Source organism: Carcharodon carcharias, chromosome 5, assembly GCF_017639515.1.
Source record: "Carcharodon carcharias isolate sCarCar2 chromosome 5, sCarCar2.pri, whole genome shotgun sequence".
NCBI classification, from domain to species: Eukaryota; Metazoa; Chordata; class Chondrichthyes; order Lamniformes; family Lamnidae; genus Carcharodon; species Carcharodon carcharias.
Genome location: NC_054471.1, coordinates 192,343,418 through 192,360,894, shown reverse-complemented (window position 1 = coordinate 192,360,894; position 17,477 = coordinate 192,343,418). Strand labels below are relative to the sequence as shown.

The 17,477-nt window shown below is 37.0% G+C and overlaps 1 protein-coding gene across 1 annotated transcript in view; it reads left to right on the top strand.

Moving 5' to 3' along the window:
* LOC121278378 (dihydropyrimidinase-related protein 5-like) overlaps positions 1-5,739 on the top strand; it is a 76,521-nt gene extending 70,782 nt beyond the window's left edge. The window contains exons 11-12 of the mRNA XM_041188738.1: positions 4,777-4,939; positions 5,654-5,739. Of these exons, the coding sequence (XP_041044672.1) occupies positions 4,777-4,939; positions 5,654-5,739 (249 nt within the window). The remainder of the gene's footprint in view (positions 1-4,776; positions 4,940-5,653) is intronic.
* The last annotated feature ends 11,738 nt before the right edge of the window (positions 5,740-17,477 follow it).

The window sequence follows — 17,477 nt, the reverse complement described above, 5'->3', positions numbered from 1 at the left end:
TGGCGGTGGGCCCCCGATCGGAGGTGCGCCAGCCCATTGCCTGCTCCTGCACTTCTCTCCCCCCACCCACGCACACACACACACACCCCCCCAACCACCACCACCACCCTAAACGGGGGCAAAATTTTTCCCCATGTTTGAGAGGCTTTAATTTGACATGAAATCAAAGAAACTGGGGCTCTTTTTATTCTAACAAAGAAGGTTGAGTGTAGACGTAATGCAAGTGTCCAAAATTGAGTGGTGTTGCTGAGGAAAAATAAGAAAAAAAACCACTTGCATTGCCTGGTGAATTGGTGATTACAAGATAGAAATTTAAGATGATCGCTAAATTGAAAAGATAGATATTAGGAGAATTATTATTATGCAGAAGGTCGTTAAGATAGTGAATACCCTACCAGAAATAAAGTCCTTAATAGCTTAGAAAAGATAAGTAGATAAATCTTTGTCAAAGAAGACCTCTCCCTATGCTGTATGATTCTATAAATCGTAATGAAACGTTGCTTTATTCCTGTCCTCAGTATCCCAGCAAGAGATTCAGGAAGAACTTTTGAAAGACTGCGAAAGCCTGAATTCTTAAGTGACCATGGCCTTTTGCCAGGCTAAAATATTATTCAGTAGGTGGAGTTGCTTTAATGACCATCAAAACACAGCTGTCTGCGGACACAATCATCAACTCCTGCCTTTGCAGAGAATTTCAGTTTCATTGAGGTGCTAGAGTTATGCTCAAAATTTTTCTTTGTATGAGCCCAGTATTTAGGGCTCATTGTACTTTTGACCTGCCTGAAGACAACCACAGCAACATAAGTGAACATATTTGGCTGGAACACCTTGAGACAGGCAACTCAAGTGACGCGTAAAATTATGTTTTAATGAGATCATCTCTCATCCTTCTAAAGTTCATACAACATAGGCCTATTGTACTCAATTTTTCCTCATAGTACAGCGCTTTCATCCCAGGAATCAGTCAAATAAACCTTCATTTCTCTCCCTTTAATATATCCTTCCTTGATTAAGGAGACCATTCAGTACTCCAAATGTGGCCTCGCCTAAGCTGTAAATAATTGCAGCAAGATTTTGTATTCCTCTACTCAAATCTCCTGCAATTAAGACTATTGAATGAACCCACTATAACTTTCTTGTTTTTCCTTACTACCATCTTGATGCCTTTAGTGTGATTGCTTCTGATAAATGGAGTTAAAACTAACATCATTTATTACTGTTATAATCACTGCTGCAAAGAAGACCCTAAAACTTTTCTTATAATACTGGTATATAAATACACAAGAGCTTTGTACTGTATTTGTAAGTTTACACTCATTTAATAGCCTTTGATTTGAACATTCTTTCCTGAATGGGGAACCTATTCATAAAAGCTTATTTAGAAATCATTTTATACTAAAGTTGCAGTTTATGATGTTGTTATAGGTGCTATGAATTTGATGAAACAATTAATTACTATTGTAAACTAAATTAAACAAGTTACGTGATTTCATCTAGCCTAATGTTCTCTGATATGCCACCAATTTTTTCTTCTTTTGCAGGTTGATTGGAAAGTGTACTTGCACTTGAAGAAAAATTTATAAATGACCATATTTAGCCTAAAATGAAGCTTGAGAAATGTGATTAAGTTAAGGATTTATTTAAATTCTGTAACTTTATGTATTCAACAAGTTTATCTGTGACTAATTTTTGAGAAAATGTAATCGCTAAGTGGAAATACAGATGTTTTAAGTAAGCAATGTGGGCACATAAGGAAGGTCAAGACATTAAATTGTATGCACTGTCCCCATACATTTAGTTCTATATCTTGACTGTGCTACTACAAAAGCTAGAGGAAGCCGGCTGCTTGCCAATAGGGAAAAAATGGGAGAAGAGTACAAAAGCTGATCACCATCCCAGGCAGTGCTCCTGTATGCCCTTACAGTTCTAAAATGTTGCCTGTGATCTGAGAATAGATGAGCTTGCCACCCTCTTAGCCAGGAAATTAATGGGGGAGATGAAGTTGATTTTAAAGTTGTTCAAATCCAACAAAGAATGTTTTTAACAAGTGTGTAATAGAATCAACAACAACATCTTAGATTTGTATAGTAGGTTTAATGTGGTAAAACACCCAAGGCACCTAACAAGAATGTTATCAGTAAAAACAGAGCCATAGAAGGAGGAATCAGGACAGATGACCAAAGGCTTGTTCAAAGAGTCAGGTTTAATGAACATCTTAGAGAAGAAGAGAGAGGGATTTCTGGAGCTTAGGGCCAAAGCAGCTGAAAGCCTCCACTGGTGGAGCAATTAAAATGGGGATGCATAAAATGCCAGAATTGAAGGAGCTGGAGGAGGGTACAGAGAAGGGGATGGGTGAGGTCATGGAGGAATTTGAAAACAAGGGTGAGGATTTTAAAATTGATCCATTTTTGGACTGAGAACCAATGTAGGTCGTCAAATATAGGAGTAATGGTGAACGGGATTTCACACACACTAAGCCATGGGCAGCAGAGTTTTTGGATGAGCACAATTTTATGTAGGTGGAAAGTGGGAGATCAACTAGGAGAGCATTGAATTAGTCAATTCTAAAAGTAATAAATGACGGTTTCAGTGGTAGATGAGCTGATGCTAGGTTGGAATTAGGCAATGTTACGGAGGTTTTACGGACGGTCTTAGTAGTGGAGGGATAACTAGTCAGAAACTCATCTCTGGGGTCAGACGCAACACCAAGGTTGCAAACAGTCTTGTTCATTCTCAAGACAGTTGCCAGGGAGAGGGATGGAAACCATGATCAGGAAATGGAGTTTGTACCAGTGAATGGCAATAACTTAGATCTTTCCGATATTTAGTTGGAGGAAATTACTGCTCGTTCAATTTTGTATGTCAAACAAACAGTTTGACAGATCTGAGAAAATAGAGGGTCCAACATAGGTGGTGATGTGATAGCACTGAGTATTGTTGGCATATGGAATTTGATGTTCTGTTTTCAGATGATGTTGCCGAGGGGCAGTATGGCGATGAGAAATATAATAGGCCAAGGATAAATCCTTGGGTGTCTCCATAGATAACCGTTTGCGAGTGCTAGTGATTAGCTACTTAATACAATTTAGAAGCAGCTTCCACTCTTGGCTTTGGTGGGACATAGCTTAAGACTCCGACTCCAGTGAGTATCAAATGCACTTGACTACCTCAGCATTTTAATGTATTGCTCATTGCCCAGTTGATAATCTCAGTTGAGTAATGGAGAAGACACAGAGTATGGCAAGGAGTTTCAAAGGGTGAGATAATCCGCACAGTTGTCCTGCTCCTCCTAAACATTTGTTCAAGTGCATCTTTCAGAGACAAGATTTTCAGTCTGGCTGTATGGAGGGAAAGAGTGACTTGCATTTATATAGACCCTTTCATGAGCGTTGGATATCGCAAAGCACTTTACAGCCAATGAAGTATATTTTCAAAGTGTGATCACTGTCATGTAGGAAATACATAGCAGCCAATTTGTGCACAGCAAGCTCCCACAAACAGAATGTGATAATAACCAGGTCATTTGGGGTAACAGGGTTGTTTGAGGCCTTGGGATGGGTGAACCTGCCCTTTTGTGAGTCATCTCAGGCCAAGAAAGAATCCCATGCTCGTGGTTATAAGCCATGGCCAACAGCAAAATAAGTGAATTTTTGGTGGTGATAAAGAATGATAAACCTTAAAGGGCATTGGCTGCTTACGAGTAGAGGATCTTTTGGGAAGAGGAGTTATTTTCTTTAGGTGCAAGTGAGGAAGGCACTGGGGAACCACCTCATGTATTATTTTCCCTAGCCTTATTGGTCACTGGTCATAGCTGAACAACTTAAAGGTATAAGCACATGAAGCAAATGGGCCAACAAGGTACTTGGGGCTGGATTTAATGCAGCCAGGCACCAAGGTGGCTGAGCCCGATTAATTGCAGAGGAGGTCCTATGTCGGTCTCCTGGCGGCTGTAAAACCTCCCCCAATTAAGTCAGAGGGCGGAAGGGGTTGATGCAGAATTTCCAGATGGCGGCAGAATATCAATTCAGTTTGTTATTTAACCCATTATCCGTGAGTCCACCACTGTTCAAATGGGGGACCCGGCATTGAGAAGAGGACCACTAAAAGCCACCCCTGCCCTTGCCTTTGACTCACCCAACCCCCATGGCACCAGCCTGTAATCCCCATTTCACCCTCACTCAGCTTTGGCCTGGGGTCCCCTGGCGATCCTGGGCCTCTGATGGGTAGAAATAGAGTCGAGAGAGTAGGAGGTAGATCTTATGGACATGATGAGCTCGGAGAGGATATGAAGGGAGTGACACTCAAAATGCGACTTGAGAACTATGGTAGGGTGGAGTCTTAGAGAGCTGGTAAAGAAGGTGAACTGGAAACAGCTGACCAGATGATCTTTATCTTGGTGACAAAGTAATCCATGAGCTCCTCTCACTTGATGTGAGGTGCAGGTGGAGGAAGAGAGTATTTTCAAGCAGTTGTGTGCAGTGGATAAGAGAAGCTTGGTGTTATCTTTGCATTCCAGGATGACCTTGGGTTGGTGAGCAGTTTTGGCAGAAGAGACCAAGACCTGATGGTGCTTTGTGTGGCCCAGCCAGATTTGTAATGAATGTTTCAACTAGTTACCTGTCATAAACCTTCAAATCTGTGCCCCAGAGCTTAAGTCAGTTGAGATGAAAGCTACATGAGGAGGAACGACCAGAAAGGAATTCCAAACTACTTGGCTAATGAGATCTTAAGTGATAAATGTAACCCAGTATTAAGGCATTATTATATTTATCTTAGAATTTGACTGCAAAGCCTGTGGATCGTGCCCCATACGTAGGTGATGTGGCAATGGTGCCTAATGCAGGAAAAGAGATGTCGGCTCACCCAGACATCCAATCCCGATCTGTGACACGCCACAGTGGAGTGAGAGATTTGCATGAATCCAGCTTCAGCTTATCAGGTAAAATTTAACTATATCTTAAGGACTTTGCAAAATTCTATTTTTTTAACTGTAGGTAACTAGAATTTATTAAGCTGTTATTGTTAGTGTGTGTTTGAAGTTATTGGTTGTCAAAATATAATGTTGTGAGGAATCAGAAGTAATGACTTGACTTCTACAGGGAAGTGTTAGTGGATGTCATTGGCGGAGGTCAGAAAGGAGGTTGTCCACCCACTTCTTTTTAAAAGAGATTCAAAAATAAATTATTTTGTTATTTCCCATTGTCACAGCTTCAACAGTATTGTCAGTTACTTGCCTTTTACTTGCAACAATTCTGTGAATATGCATAATAATTAAAGCACCTGAATAACTGAATCAGTGAATATCCATAAATCTTAGCTTGAAGCCCTGTGGACCTTTTTAATGTGTTGATCTGTAATAACTTGCTTCTACTTAAGAATATGGGCCACTTCTGAAGCTACGTTGGTTAAGCATAACTACAATTTTTCTAAATTGAGTATGTATAATCATTTTAATTTGCTTTCAGTAGATTTATCACTTGCCCACATGTGGATTTTGTGGGGCTATAGATAATAAGAAAAATAATGAGTAATTCTTTGATTTTACATAATATTGACCTGGCTGTATGTGGTCATAGTTTAATATTGATAATCCTTTACTCATTTTGTTGGGAAAGGCAGTTTTTTATATTGCTATTCAATCTGTTCTTTGCAGGATCACAAGTTGATGATCACCTGCCAAAGCGACCTGTATCTAGAGTTTTGGCTCCACCTGGTGGCCATTCTAATGGCATCTGGTAAAAGAATAACAGTGTATCTCAGTACTGCCAACTCTTACCGTCAAATGAAAACAGAATACGAATGACTTAGACCCATGACAACACTGGAATTTACTACATTGGCCTCAGCAATGCCATATCCTTATCACATGAATGAACATACAAGCCACCTTTTGGTTATTTTAAGACTTTTGTAAGATGTATGAGAATGTTACATCACCAGTTAAGAAATTGGTCATAGCTGAAAGTAGACTATTATTAAAAATTGTAGATCCATTACTATAATCATATGTTAGGCTCTGCTGCTACAAGTGCAGAATCTTCATAATTCTGCCACAATAAATTGTACGCAAGTGAGTGAAATGTTTTGTAGTCTGTGCATGATGCAAGCTGACTTCACACACCCCAAAAAATTTGTAACTGTTCACCTCAAAAAAGAAAACTTACTACTTGAGAAGGCAATGCTAATAAATATTCAAATACTTATTGATATCTAATGCTTGCACGCAAGTTGCACAATAATTTATGTTAACACGCTCAGGTGGTTTATATATACTTAGTGGCCTGTGCTGCTGTCAGAACAAAATTATCCTTTTTGTGTAAACTGATAAAAACTGGTGCATCCTATTACTTTCACCTTGTGCTGATTTTTTTGGGCAGTTTCACTGTACAAGATCTCAATCAGCCCTGGAAAGGTGGTGAAAAATTAGCCAAACCAAATTAATTTTTTTCAACACATTGCAAATTGTTTGTTACATCAGTGCATGCCATGTCCGAGTTGTGCAAGTTGTCAGCACTTGGTTTATTTTGGATGAATTACCAAGTCCTGGTGTGAGTCCCTGCTGAAATATGTTGCATTTGGGCTTTTGAGCAATTTAGAATGTGATCACTTCTGCTCCTTTGAAGATTTTTGCATTTTACTATGTAAAGTTAAAGGAGCTGTGTTTCTTGCACTTCTGTAGAAAACTGTTGTATGTCAACATACACACACACCCACACACACACACCCACACCCACACACACACACACACACACCCCCCCCCGCCCGCCCCCCCCCAGAAGCTCAAATTCTGTGTGTCACTAATAAATCCAATCAGGAGAAACATTTTTACTGAGAGAGATGAAAATATTGGAATTCGTTACCACGTGGAGTGGTTGACATGAATAGCATAGATGCATTCAAAGGAAAGCTACATAAGTGCATGAAGGAGAAAGGAATAGAAGGATCTGTTAATAAGGTGAGATGATGTAAGATGGAAGGAGGCTCACGTGAAGCATAAACACCAACATGAATCCACCGGGCCTCATGGTTATTTGCTGTAAAATTCTGTGCAACCAAAGTCACCAAATACATCATTGAGGCAGCCAAGTTCATTATGATGTTTAGTAGCATACAAATTCTTGAGAAGTAATTCCATTGAGTGTCAGTCTTTGATCTTCCTGAGAAATAATTAATGTGCTTGTGCTGATGTGGCAGGAAGCATCATGTGTCATTACTTCTCATTTCAAACGTCCTGCAATATACAAGATTATGTCACTCATTTAATGTGTATGTAGTGTCTTTTTATGGTTTTTAATTTGAAAATTGGAGGTTTCAAGAAATGTGAAACATTTTTACCTAAATATTATATTTCTAAGAAAATTAGTGCCCCATCATGTAACTAAATATATCCCAAAGATAATTGTAAACAATTAAGTTATTATGACCAAACAGTAATTTATTACACTTGTCTTTAATGTTGGTTCCAAATTATTAAACATGTAGATTTTCTGAAGAAACTTCTGATGAAGTGCATAAATTAATAAGATTAATGCTCTTTAAAGGAACATGCTGACATTTGTTTAAAAGTACATTTTTATCTGCGTCAAAGCAGCTGATTTTATTATAGTTTCACTAATAATTCAATTAAATAATACCACATAATAAATCAAGATTTTGCAGTTACTAAGCATTTATAGCATTAAAGAACAATTGTTTATATCTTGCCATTCTTTCTTGTCTCTTCCAGGCCTATCCCTCCAGTTACTTTTTTCAGGATTGCATGCAGCTGATTTTTAATTTGGTGAAAGAAAATAGGAAATATGCAACAAATAATCATTCTAATCAGTATTCTAAGTTCAAAGTCATCTAAAATATAAGTATTTGAAAACCTTATGTGTACAACACAGTATTTCTGGCGCTTCCTGCATTTAGCCTGAATAAAGTTATGCTCAGATTTTTTACATATTTATTTTTGCATTTAATTTCCAGCCTCGCCTGACATTCACTTGCCTATCCTAATGGATATTTCAGCAGTTTTCAGTTGACTGGATAATGGTTGGAAATGGTATTATAATAATTAATTGTCTAGTATTTAGTTTCTCTAATTGGTAGCACACACATTAAGGAATTGCATAGTTTTGCTAGAATCTATGCATTTGTCCCCTGGCATTCCTAGAGCATGCAGTGCCTACAGCACTTTGAACTCATAGTAGTTTACTATTATTTTTGCGTAATGTAATAGATTTTCAGTTAAAAGCTGATCAGAGATCTATAATACCAAATTTTTCCTCTTGTTTCCTAAATATACTGAATAAGAATGTTTTCCTTTCTCCAGGATGTGATGTAACCAGACTTCTGAAGAAATCTCAATGATGATAAAAAAAACTATTGAATTCAAGCTATAATTTTTAAAAATGAATTTATTACTTGTGTAGGAAAAACCTGTTTTGAATTTTTTTTATGATGGTGTGCCTTGCTGGAAGCAACTACGAGGCTGGAAAAAAAAAATTAAATCCACTTTTTTTTTTAAAAAAAAAGCATTTGTAGCATGTGAGCATTTTTTTATTGATGACATTTTCCCATAGGCTCTGTCAGAGTAAGGGTTGTGACAAATGGATGCATGTTCAAAAGATTTCTAAGACTCTGTTGTTAGAGTTTTCGATTGGCAAGTTATTAAAATTTGGGTACTTATTCCCTCGAGTACACACTTGGGGTTTAATCCACAACAATGTGCTCTAATTAACCCTTAATTGATTTTTCTTGGGGATTATCTCCTTTCCTGGAATCTCGTTATTTATTTTTCCCTATAGCAATGTAATTTTTCCAAAACTTATGAAAGATCCTATAAAACTCTGATCTGTCTTCTAGAATAGTTGCTTAGAAACATGACAGATGTTACAGTTGTGATCAAGAGTTCTTGTGTAATTTATAAATGCATTACATTCAATGTCTGAGATCAAGTTTGATAGCTAATATTGTCTTAGTATATTGTGGTATTTTGTGTTTTATAGACACTTGTAGTGAGGCCTTTGAGTGTGTGTGTGTTGTCTGTAATGGGCACTCTTAATTACCTTAACATCTCACCAACATTGCTGAAATTTGTCATTGTTATTGAACGTATGCAAAGAGTAATTTGATCTTAAATTGAGGCTGCTTAAATATGGAAAGATTTTAATTGTGGCGTTGGAATGCATTAGTCATTGTGCTGATGGTCATAGCTTTAGTGCATTGCATATATGTGTGGACAAAGCACATAGCCTGCATGTCTATGTTGTGCCCACTCAAAGGAAGGGAATGTAGTTTTATACAGGCTTCATTATAGCCTGTTGCTTATCAGCAATTATGTACATCTTGGGGGAAGAGGAGCAAAAAAGCTTTCATGTATTTGGTTCAGATTTAAGTTAGGCCAGTGGTACTTTCAACTTGATTGTGCAAAAGAAAAAATTACATACACCAAAAGTGCAAGATTTGTATTTAATCTTGATAAAACTGTGAATTATTCATGGAAATGTACAGGGCCAGAAGAGACCATTGAGGTCCACATGGCCAGTCCCAGTGTTCTGGAACAATCATTTTCCATGGTATCAATCATATCCCTATATCAAATGTTTGTCCAGGTACTTACTCAGTTTTCTGTTGCATATTTCTCAAACTTTACTTCAGTATTTAACACTCAAAATTTTGAGCAAATTATTCATAGAAACTGAAAAGAAACTTTAGTCTTGTATTTTTTTTCAAAAGCAACAAGAACAATATGTTTTCATATTTTATCCTTGTTTTTATTTATGTGCTTGATTTATGATTTTTTAATAACCATATTCTGCCACACATTTTGTTTTAACAATGGCAAACATCTTGTTTGAACCAGTTAAATTTTTGTGAAACTCCTTGGAATTGGTGCTAACGTTGGACAGGATATAAAATGACTGTTCTCTATACACTAATCCTTACAGTACGCTGGAGAACATTAGAACATGAATATAGCTGCAGATTTTATCTGTGAATTCAGTTTGATAGTAATATGATAGAAGCACAAAGTTTTGTTTTTGTGTATGATTGTTTTCACTTGTCTGAATCAACCGCTGCCTGGTTCAATAAAATAGGGCCTGCTTCCAACTTAGAAGCCATCTGCTAATGTGGAAACTGTCTGATTAAAAATGGCAAAAAAAGCAATAAAATTTAATGGAAACTCCTTGTGGTTTCAACTAGCCTTAAAATTATCAGGGTCACTCTTTCACTTTTTTACTGGTTGTTCTGGTTTGGGACATCAAGCTCGGTATTAATCATCTAGATGTAAACAACAGCCATAAGAATCAGTACAAGTGGCCACTAAATTTACACCACAATTTTGATGTCAGTTTGAAGAGGCTCCCTGATGCTGAAATTGTAATGTGCATCTGAAGTTGGAGCCCACCCTGACTCCAGGGGCATTGGTGGAAGATTCCCTGCAGGTTACATGCACGTGGTAACCAACATGGTGTCAAAAGGGTTTTAAGAGAGTGCCTATGGTATCCATTATTAGGCTTCCTGAACATTTTTTAAGCCTATCTTAAAATAGCATGGCTGTTTAGAGATTGTGGAAAGTGCTACTGCTCTCTTTCTAAATATTTAAAATGCAAATTCCTGGCAAAAAGATGGCTGCATGTAATTTAACCACAGAGGTAGAGAATTCTTCCTGGGCAGAGGAATTGGAGTTTCAGCTGGGCTCTCTCTGGCTGGAACTCGCAATGCAGCTATTAGCCTGATGCTGATAATTAGTGTAAATGTAGCACTCGTCTAATATGATCAAAAATCTGACTGCAAGTTTACAGCCTTTCAAATGAGTTTTGCCTACAGGTAACATTATCCCTTGATTTTTTTTGCTGAAGGGAGAAAGAGGTTCCAAACCCCATTACATCACAGTAGAAAAGGTTGCATTTCTGTGTGTTGGTATAATTTGTGTATGAAAATTTAAATACATAGCTTTTTAAAGCATTTTAAAATATTGATTTTTTAAATGCTTATTCCACACAAAATAATTAAGGGCTTTTTTAAGGCATTGATGTTTTGGCAAATTGAGAATTACGTGCTTTTCTGTTTGCATTTTTTTTTAAACATTCTTTGTCACTGCACTGGATTTTCACACAAATGATTTTTTTTCCTAAATATGATAGCAAGGCTAATTTTTCTGACTTCCAGAGCTATTGTACAGCTGTTTAATGTTATATGTGGTGCTGTATTTACACTTCTTAATAGCCATATGCTGTCACCTGTATGCCTTGATGATTTACTTCCTCGTTTACTGTTTATTCCTAATGTTATTATTGAGTGCACAGAGAAAATTAAGCCAGTCTTAAGTACCAATAAAGCAGTAATTTTGAAGGCTGTCTAAAATGAAACTTTCAGCAGGCGGGATTGGAAAATCCTGCCCAAAGTCAACAGACCTTTAGCTGGTCCGTTAAATTTTCCATCTCTCCCGCAACAATTCCTGCGGTGGGCAGGACAAAAAAATCCCTCCCTTAGAATGTAGCCATTACTGTTAATGATTGTGAGGTGGGAAATTCTTCCATTTTACAGCACAGTTCTTCAGGAACATAGGATTATGGATAAACCATTTAAGCCCCTTGAGCCTGTTGTGCAATGGCTGATCTGGACCACAACTCCATTTACCCCTCTGTGCTCTATGTCCCTTGGTACCCTTGTCTAATTAAATTCTAGCAATCTCAGTCTTGAAAATGTTTATAGACCCAGGCATTCACAGTCATCTGGGGGAGAGCATTCCGGATTTCTACTAGTCTTTGGGAAAAGTGTTCCATAATTTCACTATAAATTGCCTACCTCCAATTTGAAGGATATGCCCCACTTCAGCCTGCCCTCCCCCTGTTTCCCTGTCTGTACCCTATCAAATCTCTATGTATTAGATAACCCTCAACCTCTAAACTCAAGGAATACAATACAAGTTTATTCAACCTGACATCATAATTTAAATCTTTAAGCTCTGATAAAATTCTGGTAATTTTTTTGTTGCATCCCATTCAAGGCCTAGGTCCAGGCACAGGCTAAGTGATAGAAAAAGAGAGGACAGAGACGATATGGTGATCTTATCATCCACGTGCCAAGAAAAGTTTTTGGAGTAATTACTTTCATTTAGGTGGGGGTTTTTTTAAATGTCTTAAGTATGCAACTTTGATATTTCATTAGGACTTAGTTATACATTTACTATGAACTCATCTAGGCAACTGTGTCATGGATTTCTTCAGTTCGTCTTGATAAATAGGATTTTCCAGTTTGGAAAAATTATTTCATGTGTCACAAATGCTGTGTTGGAATGGAAACAAAATGGTTTTGAGCTGCAGGAATATAATTCCAATAAATACTTCAAGAAAATCATGTTTTTCCATTCCTAATACATCATCACAAAGAGTCCCTTGCTACAAACCCTCCCCACCCCAGCAGTAAAATAAAGTTATTCTAGATTCTGGTTCCTGTCAAATTCTTCACGGACCTTTATCAATATGTCTGTGAAAAATTTGCTTGGCACCTACATTTGGACTTAACTTCCAAATGGTGCAAGAATATTACTGAAAAGAGACAGGTTGCTAAAACTTTGAGTCTCACCCATCAGGACAAACACAACCAATCACAACAATTTATACTATAGGAGAACAGGGTGCTGATTGGTGGTAAGTTAACTCTAATTGTACAAAATGTTGCCATGGAGAAAGCAACGAGGAACTGTTGCTTCCCAAGATCCCAAGTAATTCAAAAAAGGCACATGTCTTGAACATATTCATTTAGTTTGCAGAGAAAGGGTCCCTGTGTATGAAAGTATGTCGCCCCTAGCGAGCGTAAATGAGTTACGTTACGAGCTCAACTGATTACCTTAATTTGTTAGTGTAGCGCACTCTGTATTGTTCGGCAAGTGCTTCCCAATAATGGAATCACATTTGAAATTTGGCATTCTAGCATTTTGTCCTGACTGCAAGATGAAAAGCTTCAGTAACATGGCTCTCTTTTCAGCAATATTCAAATCCGTACTACCAAGCAACTGTTAGTGCAAGAATATTACCCCAAATGTCTCTTATTTTCAATTAATTGCAACATTAGCAACAACAGATTTACATAGCTATGGGAAACACATTGACTTTTACTTAGTTCCTTCACTTCCTTCCCCAAATAACTATAAGCTAATGAAGACGAGGGAGGCATTGATAGTAAAAAAAAAAGATAGAAATATGTAAGTATCAGAAAGTTATGTATGGTTGGATCTATATCATGGCTCTAAGATAGTATTACATTTGAAATTAATTGATTTTGTAAATTCCTCTCTGATACCTTTAATAATTCGGCGATTTCTGCTTCTTAGCAGGACACTGTCATGTGCCCTCTATTTTACATTATACCAGACCCAGCTGTTTCCTAAATGAATTTTCATTTGGTCAAATTCACAACTTCTAAATTTGGCTATTGTGGCTAGCACTTGGGTAGGAAGAATTCCTTTTAGCTTCTGCCAGCTTTATGAAACACTACAACACACAGCTTGGAAAATTAAAAATCCTAATTTAGAAATCCTGCGTACTTGTGGACTTTTGAGAAAATGTCTGAAAATCATGGAACCATAGAAGCATAAGTTTAAAGTATTAGAAGAAGTCAATTTGACTCAGCGTTCCTGCTCCTACTCTTCACTAAAATAATTTAAATCTAACCCCATTACCTTGGATCTCTTCCCATGGATTTGAAACATAGGAAAATACAAAACCGTATCTGCAAAATATGAAATGGTCTCTTCCACAGCCACTTCCTGAGTCAAAGCATTCTGCGCTCCAAATTATTTTCATAAAGACATCACTCCTTAACATCTCCCTGCATACCCTGATTGAAATTTTAAATTGATGACCAATGTTTCTCTAATTTCTCTTGGCTGTAAGTCCCTGTTTGTTGCATTGTGCAGTCCCTTTTAAGGTTGTCACATGTGTGCACATCTTAAAGGCTTCTGCTTCGTGCAACACGTTAAGTCTCCATGCAGCTCGGAGGGAATGATGTTGATGACTCTTCATCGCTAACTGCCCAACCAATAAAAACTGACTTTGTTTATTCTAACAAAATGTCTATTAGATCTTTTGAGCCTGCTCTGTTCCATTGAAAATAGTTTCAGTATCACAAGTCCCTTATAACTATTGTGTCTCATTTTATATAAATACTGCATTTTCACTAACAATTACATTTATAATTTAGTCTGCACTGCATCACTACTTTTGGAAATGTCATTAGAATAATTAATAGGTTGATTTGTTTTAAGCAGCTTTGTTTCAAGCTAACTGTCATAACAAAATAAGGCTTCTGTCCAAGGTCCATATGATTCTTAAGACAATATAATTTATTTGATCTGCTCAGAAACTTAGACCTGTTCGAACAGAATCAATACTTGTAATGGGAAAAGAGTAGTCATGAAATAGGAAGAAGAACCTAAAGGAAAAATTCAGGCAGATTCTTCCTTGAAGTATTTAGAGACATCCCTCTTTCCAGAGCCTTTATTTGCATGCATGAGCCCCGTACCACTGACCTTATACTTGTTGCCAAAAGATACTTATCCTTTTATCTAGTGCATTCTTAAGGTTCATTGGTAAAGAGAATTTTTTTCCCCTTTGTTCTAAATAATTGTTGGGAACTTTAAATGAAAGCTGATATGGGCTACACATGATGCTACTTATATACCTGGCACTGATATAACCATACGTAAGTAATAGTCATAATTAGATAATGGACTTCCGGTTCTATTGTGCTTGTATTAAGTTGAACTGATATTGACACCAAACCAAAATTTTTAAAAAACTTTTAAGTGTCTATTTTTCTCATTTCATCAAATTTCACATCTGTCCTATGCTAAAATGACATGTCTAAAATATCTTGATATTGACCCATAAACTTTGATTTTATAACATTTTTGTGGAGTAAACATTTAAAGTTGAGAGAATTAATTTTATAGGTGCTTTCATTCTATACACCAAGCCAATTAAAAGTAAAAAGAATTTCTAATTCCAATTTACAGAATGTTTCCATGTTTAAATCATAATTACATTAAATGGGAGGTTTAGGCATCCAAAAGGATGACAAGTTAGATGGAAGTCAGCACTTTTTAAATTGAAACATGTCCATAGAATGTATTTCTATCTGTATCACTAAAACTGGTTGGTAGCCTTAAATTTATGAGGAGGCAGCGTAGTGATATTGTTACTGAACTAGTGTTCCAGAGACCCATGGTAACATTCTGGGTGTCTGGGTTTGAATCCCACCAAGGCAGATGGTGAAATTTGAATTCAATAAAAATCTGGGAATTAAAAATCTGATGATGACCATGAAACCATTGCCAATTGTGGTAAAAACCCATCTGGGAAGGAAATCTGCCATCTTACCTGGTCAGGCCTACATGTGACTCCAGACCCACCGCAATGTAGTTGACTCTTAACTGAACAGGGCAGTTAGGGGTGGGCAATAAATGCTGGCCTAGCCAGTGATGCCCACAACGCATAAATAATTTTTAAAAATTAAGTTGTTCATTCTATACTTAAATGATTTCTGTACATGTGATGAATACTGAAATTGACATAAGAATGTAGTCTGCATGAACTAAATGAAGTGAAGTTAGAATGTACTTTCTCAGTTTCCATTTTAAATCTTGATTACAACAATAACTATTGAATACAAACGTATATTCCAGTGACAGCCCAACTATCGTGGTTATAGTGAAGTTACTGCAGAGTTGTTTGAGGCTTGATAGGATCATTTGGTTTTATTCTGTAGATTGATATTAAAGTTGGCTAAAAGTGAATGATGTTTAAATTCATATTGATTAATAGCCTAGGTTTGCTTATGAACATTTACCTTTTAAAAGTTTGAGGATTTTCTTTAACAGCAGGAACAAGGTGGTAAGTTGGCTCTTCAGAGCAAACTTAACAACTTTAAAAAACTGGATAATATCTATCATGTTATACTACTCTAGATCTTTCAATAGAACCTGTTTTTACATTTTTCCCTGATGTCCCTGTTTTTATTTTTTTAAAATAAACTGAAACTTCATATTTCAGCTGCGCTTCAAAAATGCTCCATTCCTAATGCAATAGTCAATGCTATATAGTCTCCCACATCTACAGTTATGTTTCAGTCATGTTGGGTTTTAAAAGCCGGATTATTTGAAGCATGTATTGTTTTAGTGAACTGTTATTCCCATGGTTCTCAAAGAAAATATGAAGAGCTGTACATCACCTGTAGGATTATTTCAATGATGGCAAATATGAGATGTGTAGATCTTGGAAAAAAGTTGCAATTTTGTAGTGTAATGTTGTGTAGAAATACCTTTGAAATGCTGTACTTTGTTTAGAAAGCAAATAGATTACTGTCAGTGTTGGAAAAGAAAACTGTTTCAATTTGGAGAAAGTAAATCACTATCAGTTTCATTTTTTTTTTTGCTGTAATGACCAAGCTACTTTATGGCTATTTCATTGTGTTTGTGTGTGTGTATATATATATGCATATATATAAAATTTGTGATAATTTATGCGAAACAGCATTAAACCTGTTTTGGATTGCATGTTTGTTTACAAATCAAATTTGTGTGTGATTCCTTCATACCAGAACAATTTATTTTCAAGGGAAGCATGACATTATTGTTGCTAGCCTTTAAAATAAGGAGTTTTCCGCATCGAAATGTATCTGTTGACATGGTTTTGGTAGAGTAAAGACTTTATAGGACATTTGTTGGGTTTTAGTGTGAGAGTAGTAATAAAGTTGATGGAACCAAACTGAAATTTTTGCAGAAAAATGTGATCCACCTCTGCCATTTTCAATCATTTAAGTCCAAGGGGCATAGACTTGAATGTATATGATACACAATCGGCTTGGCCATTCATCACCAGATCTCTCTGCTCCAACACAAACCTCATTGCTGAAATAAAGAAACTTTTTTCTGTCAGACCTTCTTGTCTTGCACTCATCAGGACAATTCACAAGAAAATACCAATGTCATGGGAAACAACATATTTATACTGTGCAGTATAAATAGTACAAATACAGTATAAATATGTTGTTTGTGGTGACGTTGGTATTTTCTTGTGAATTGCCCTGATTATTGCTAGACACGAAGCTCTGACATCACAAGGTCTCTTGGTTAAATGGCTGCGGGGCTGCCGTCATTGGTGGAGCTTTAGGTGGCGGAGTGAGAAACCCTGCCCATCGTATGGGGAAAACAGGGTCTGCATTCAGCCTCTCGGCAGCATGCATATATACAACAAACCTCATCTTGTCCATGAGGCCTACTTCCAGCTAGCGTTACAGTATTCCCAGTAAGCTACTGACCACACAGTTTCCCTTGCAGACACCGATCCTAGCTGATATTGCATATGATTCCTTGTCCTCATGCCCACACCTTTCAAAACCAGTGTCGTCATCATCCCCTTTGACTTCTCACTTCTTGCATGTTACCACCCTATCTCTAACCTTCATTTCCTCTTCAACATCCTTGA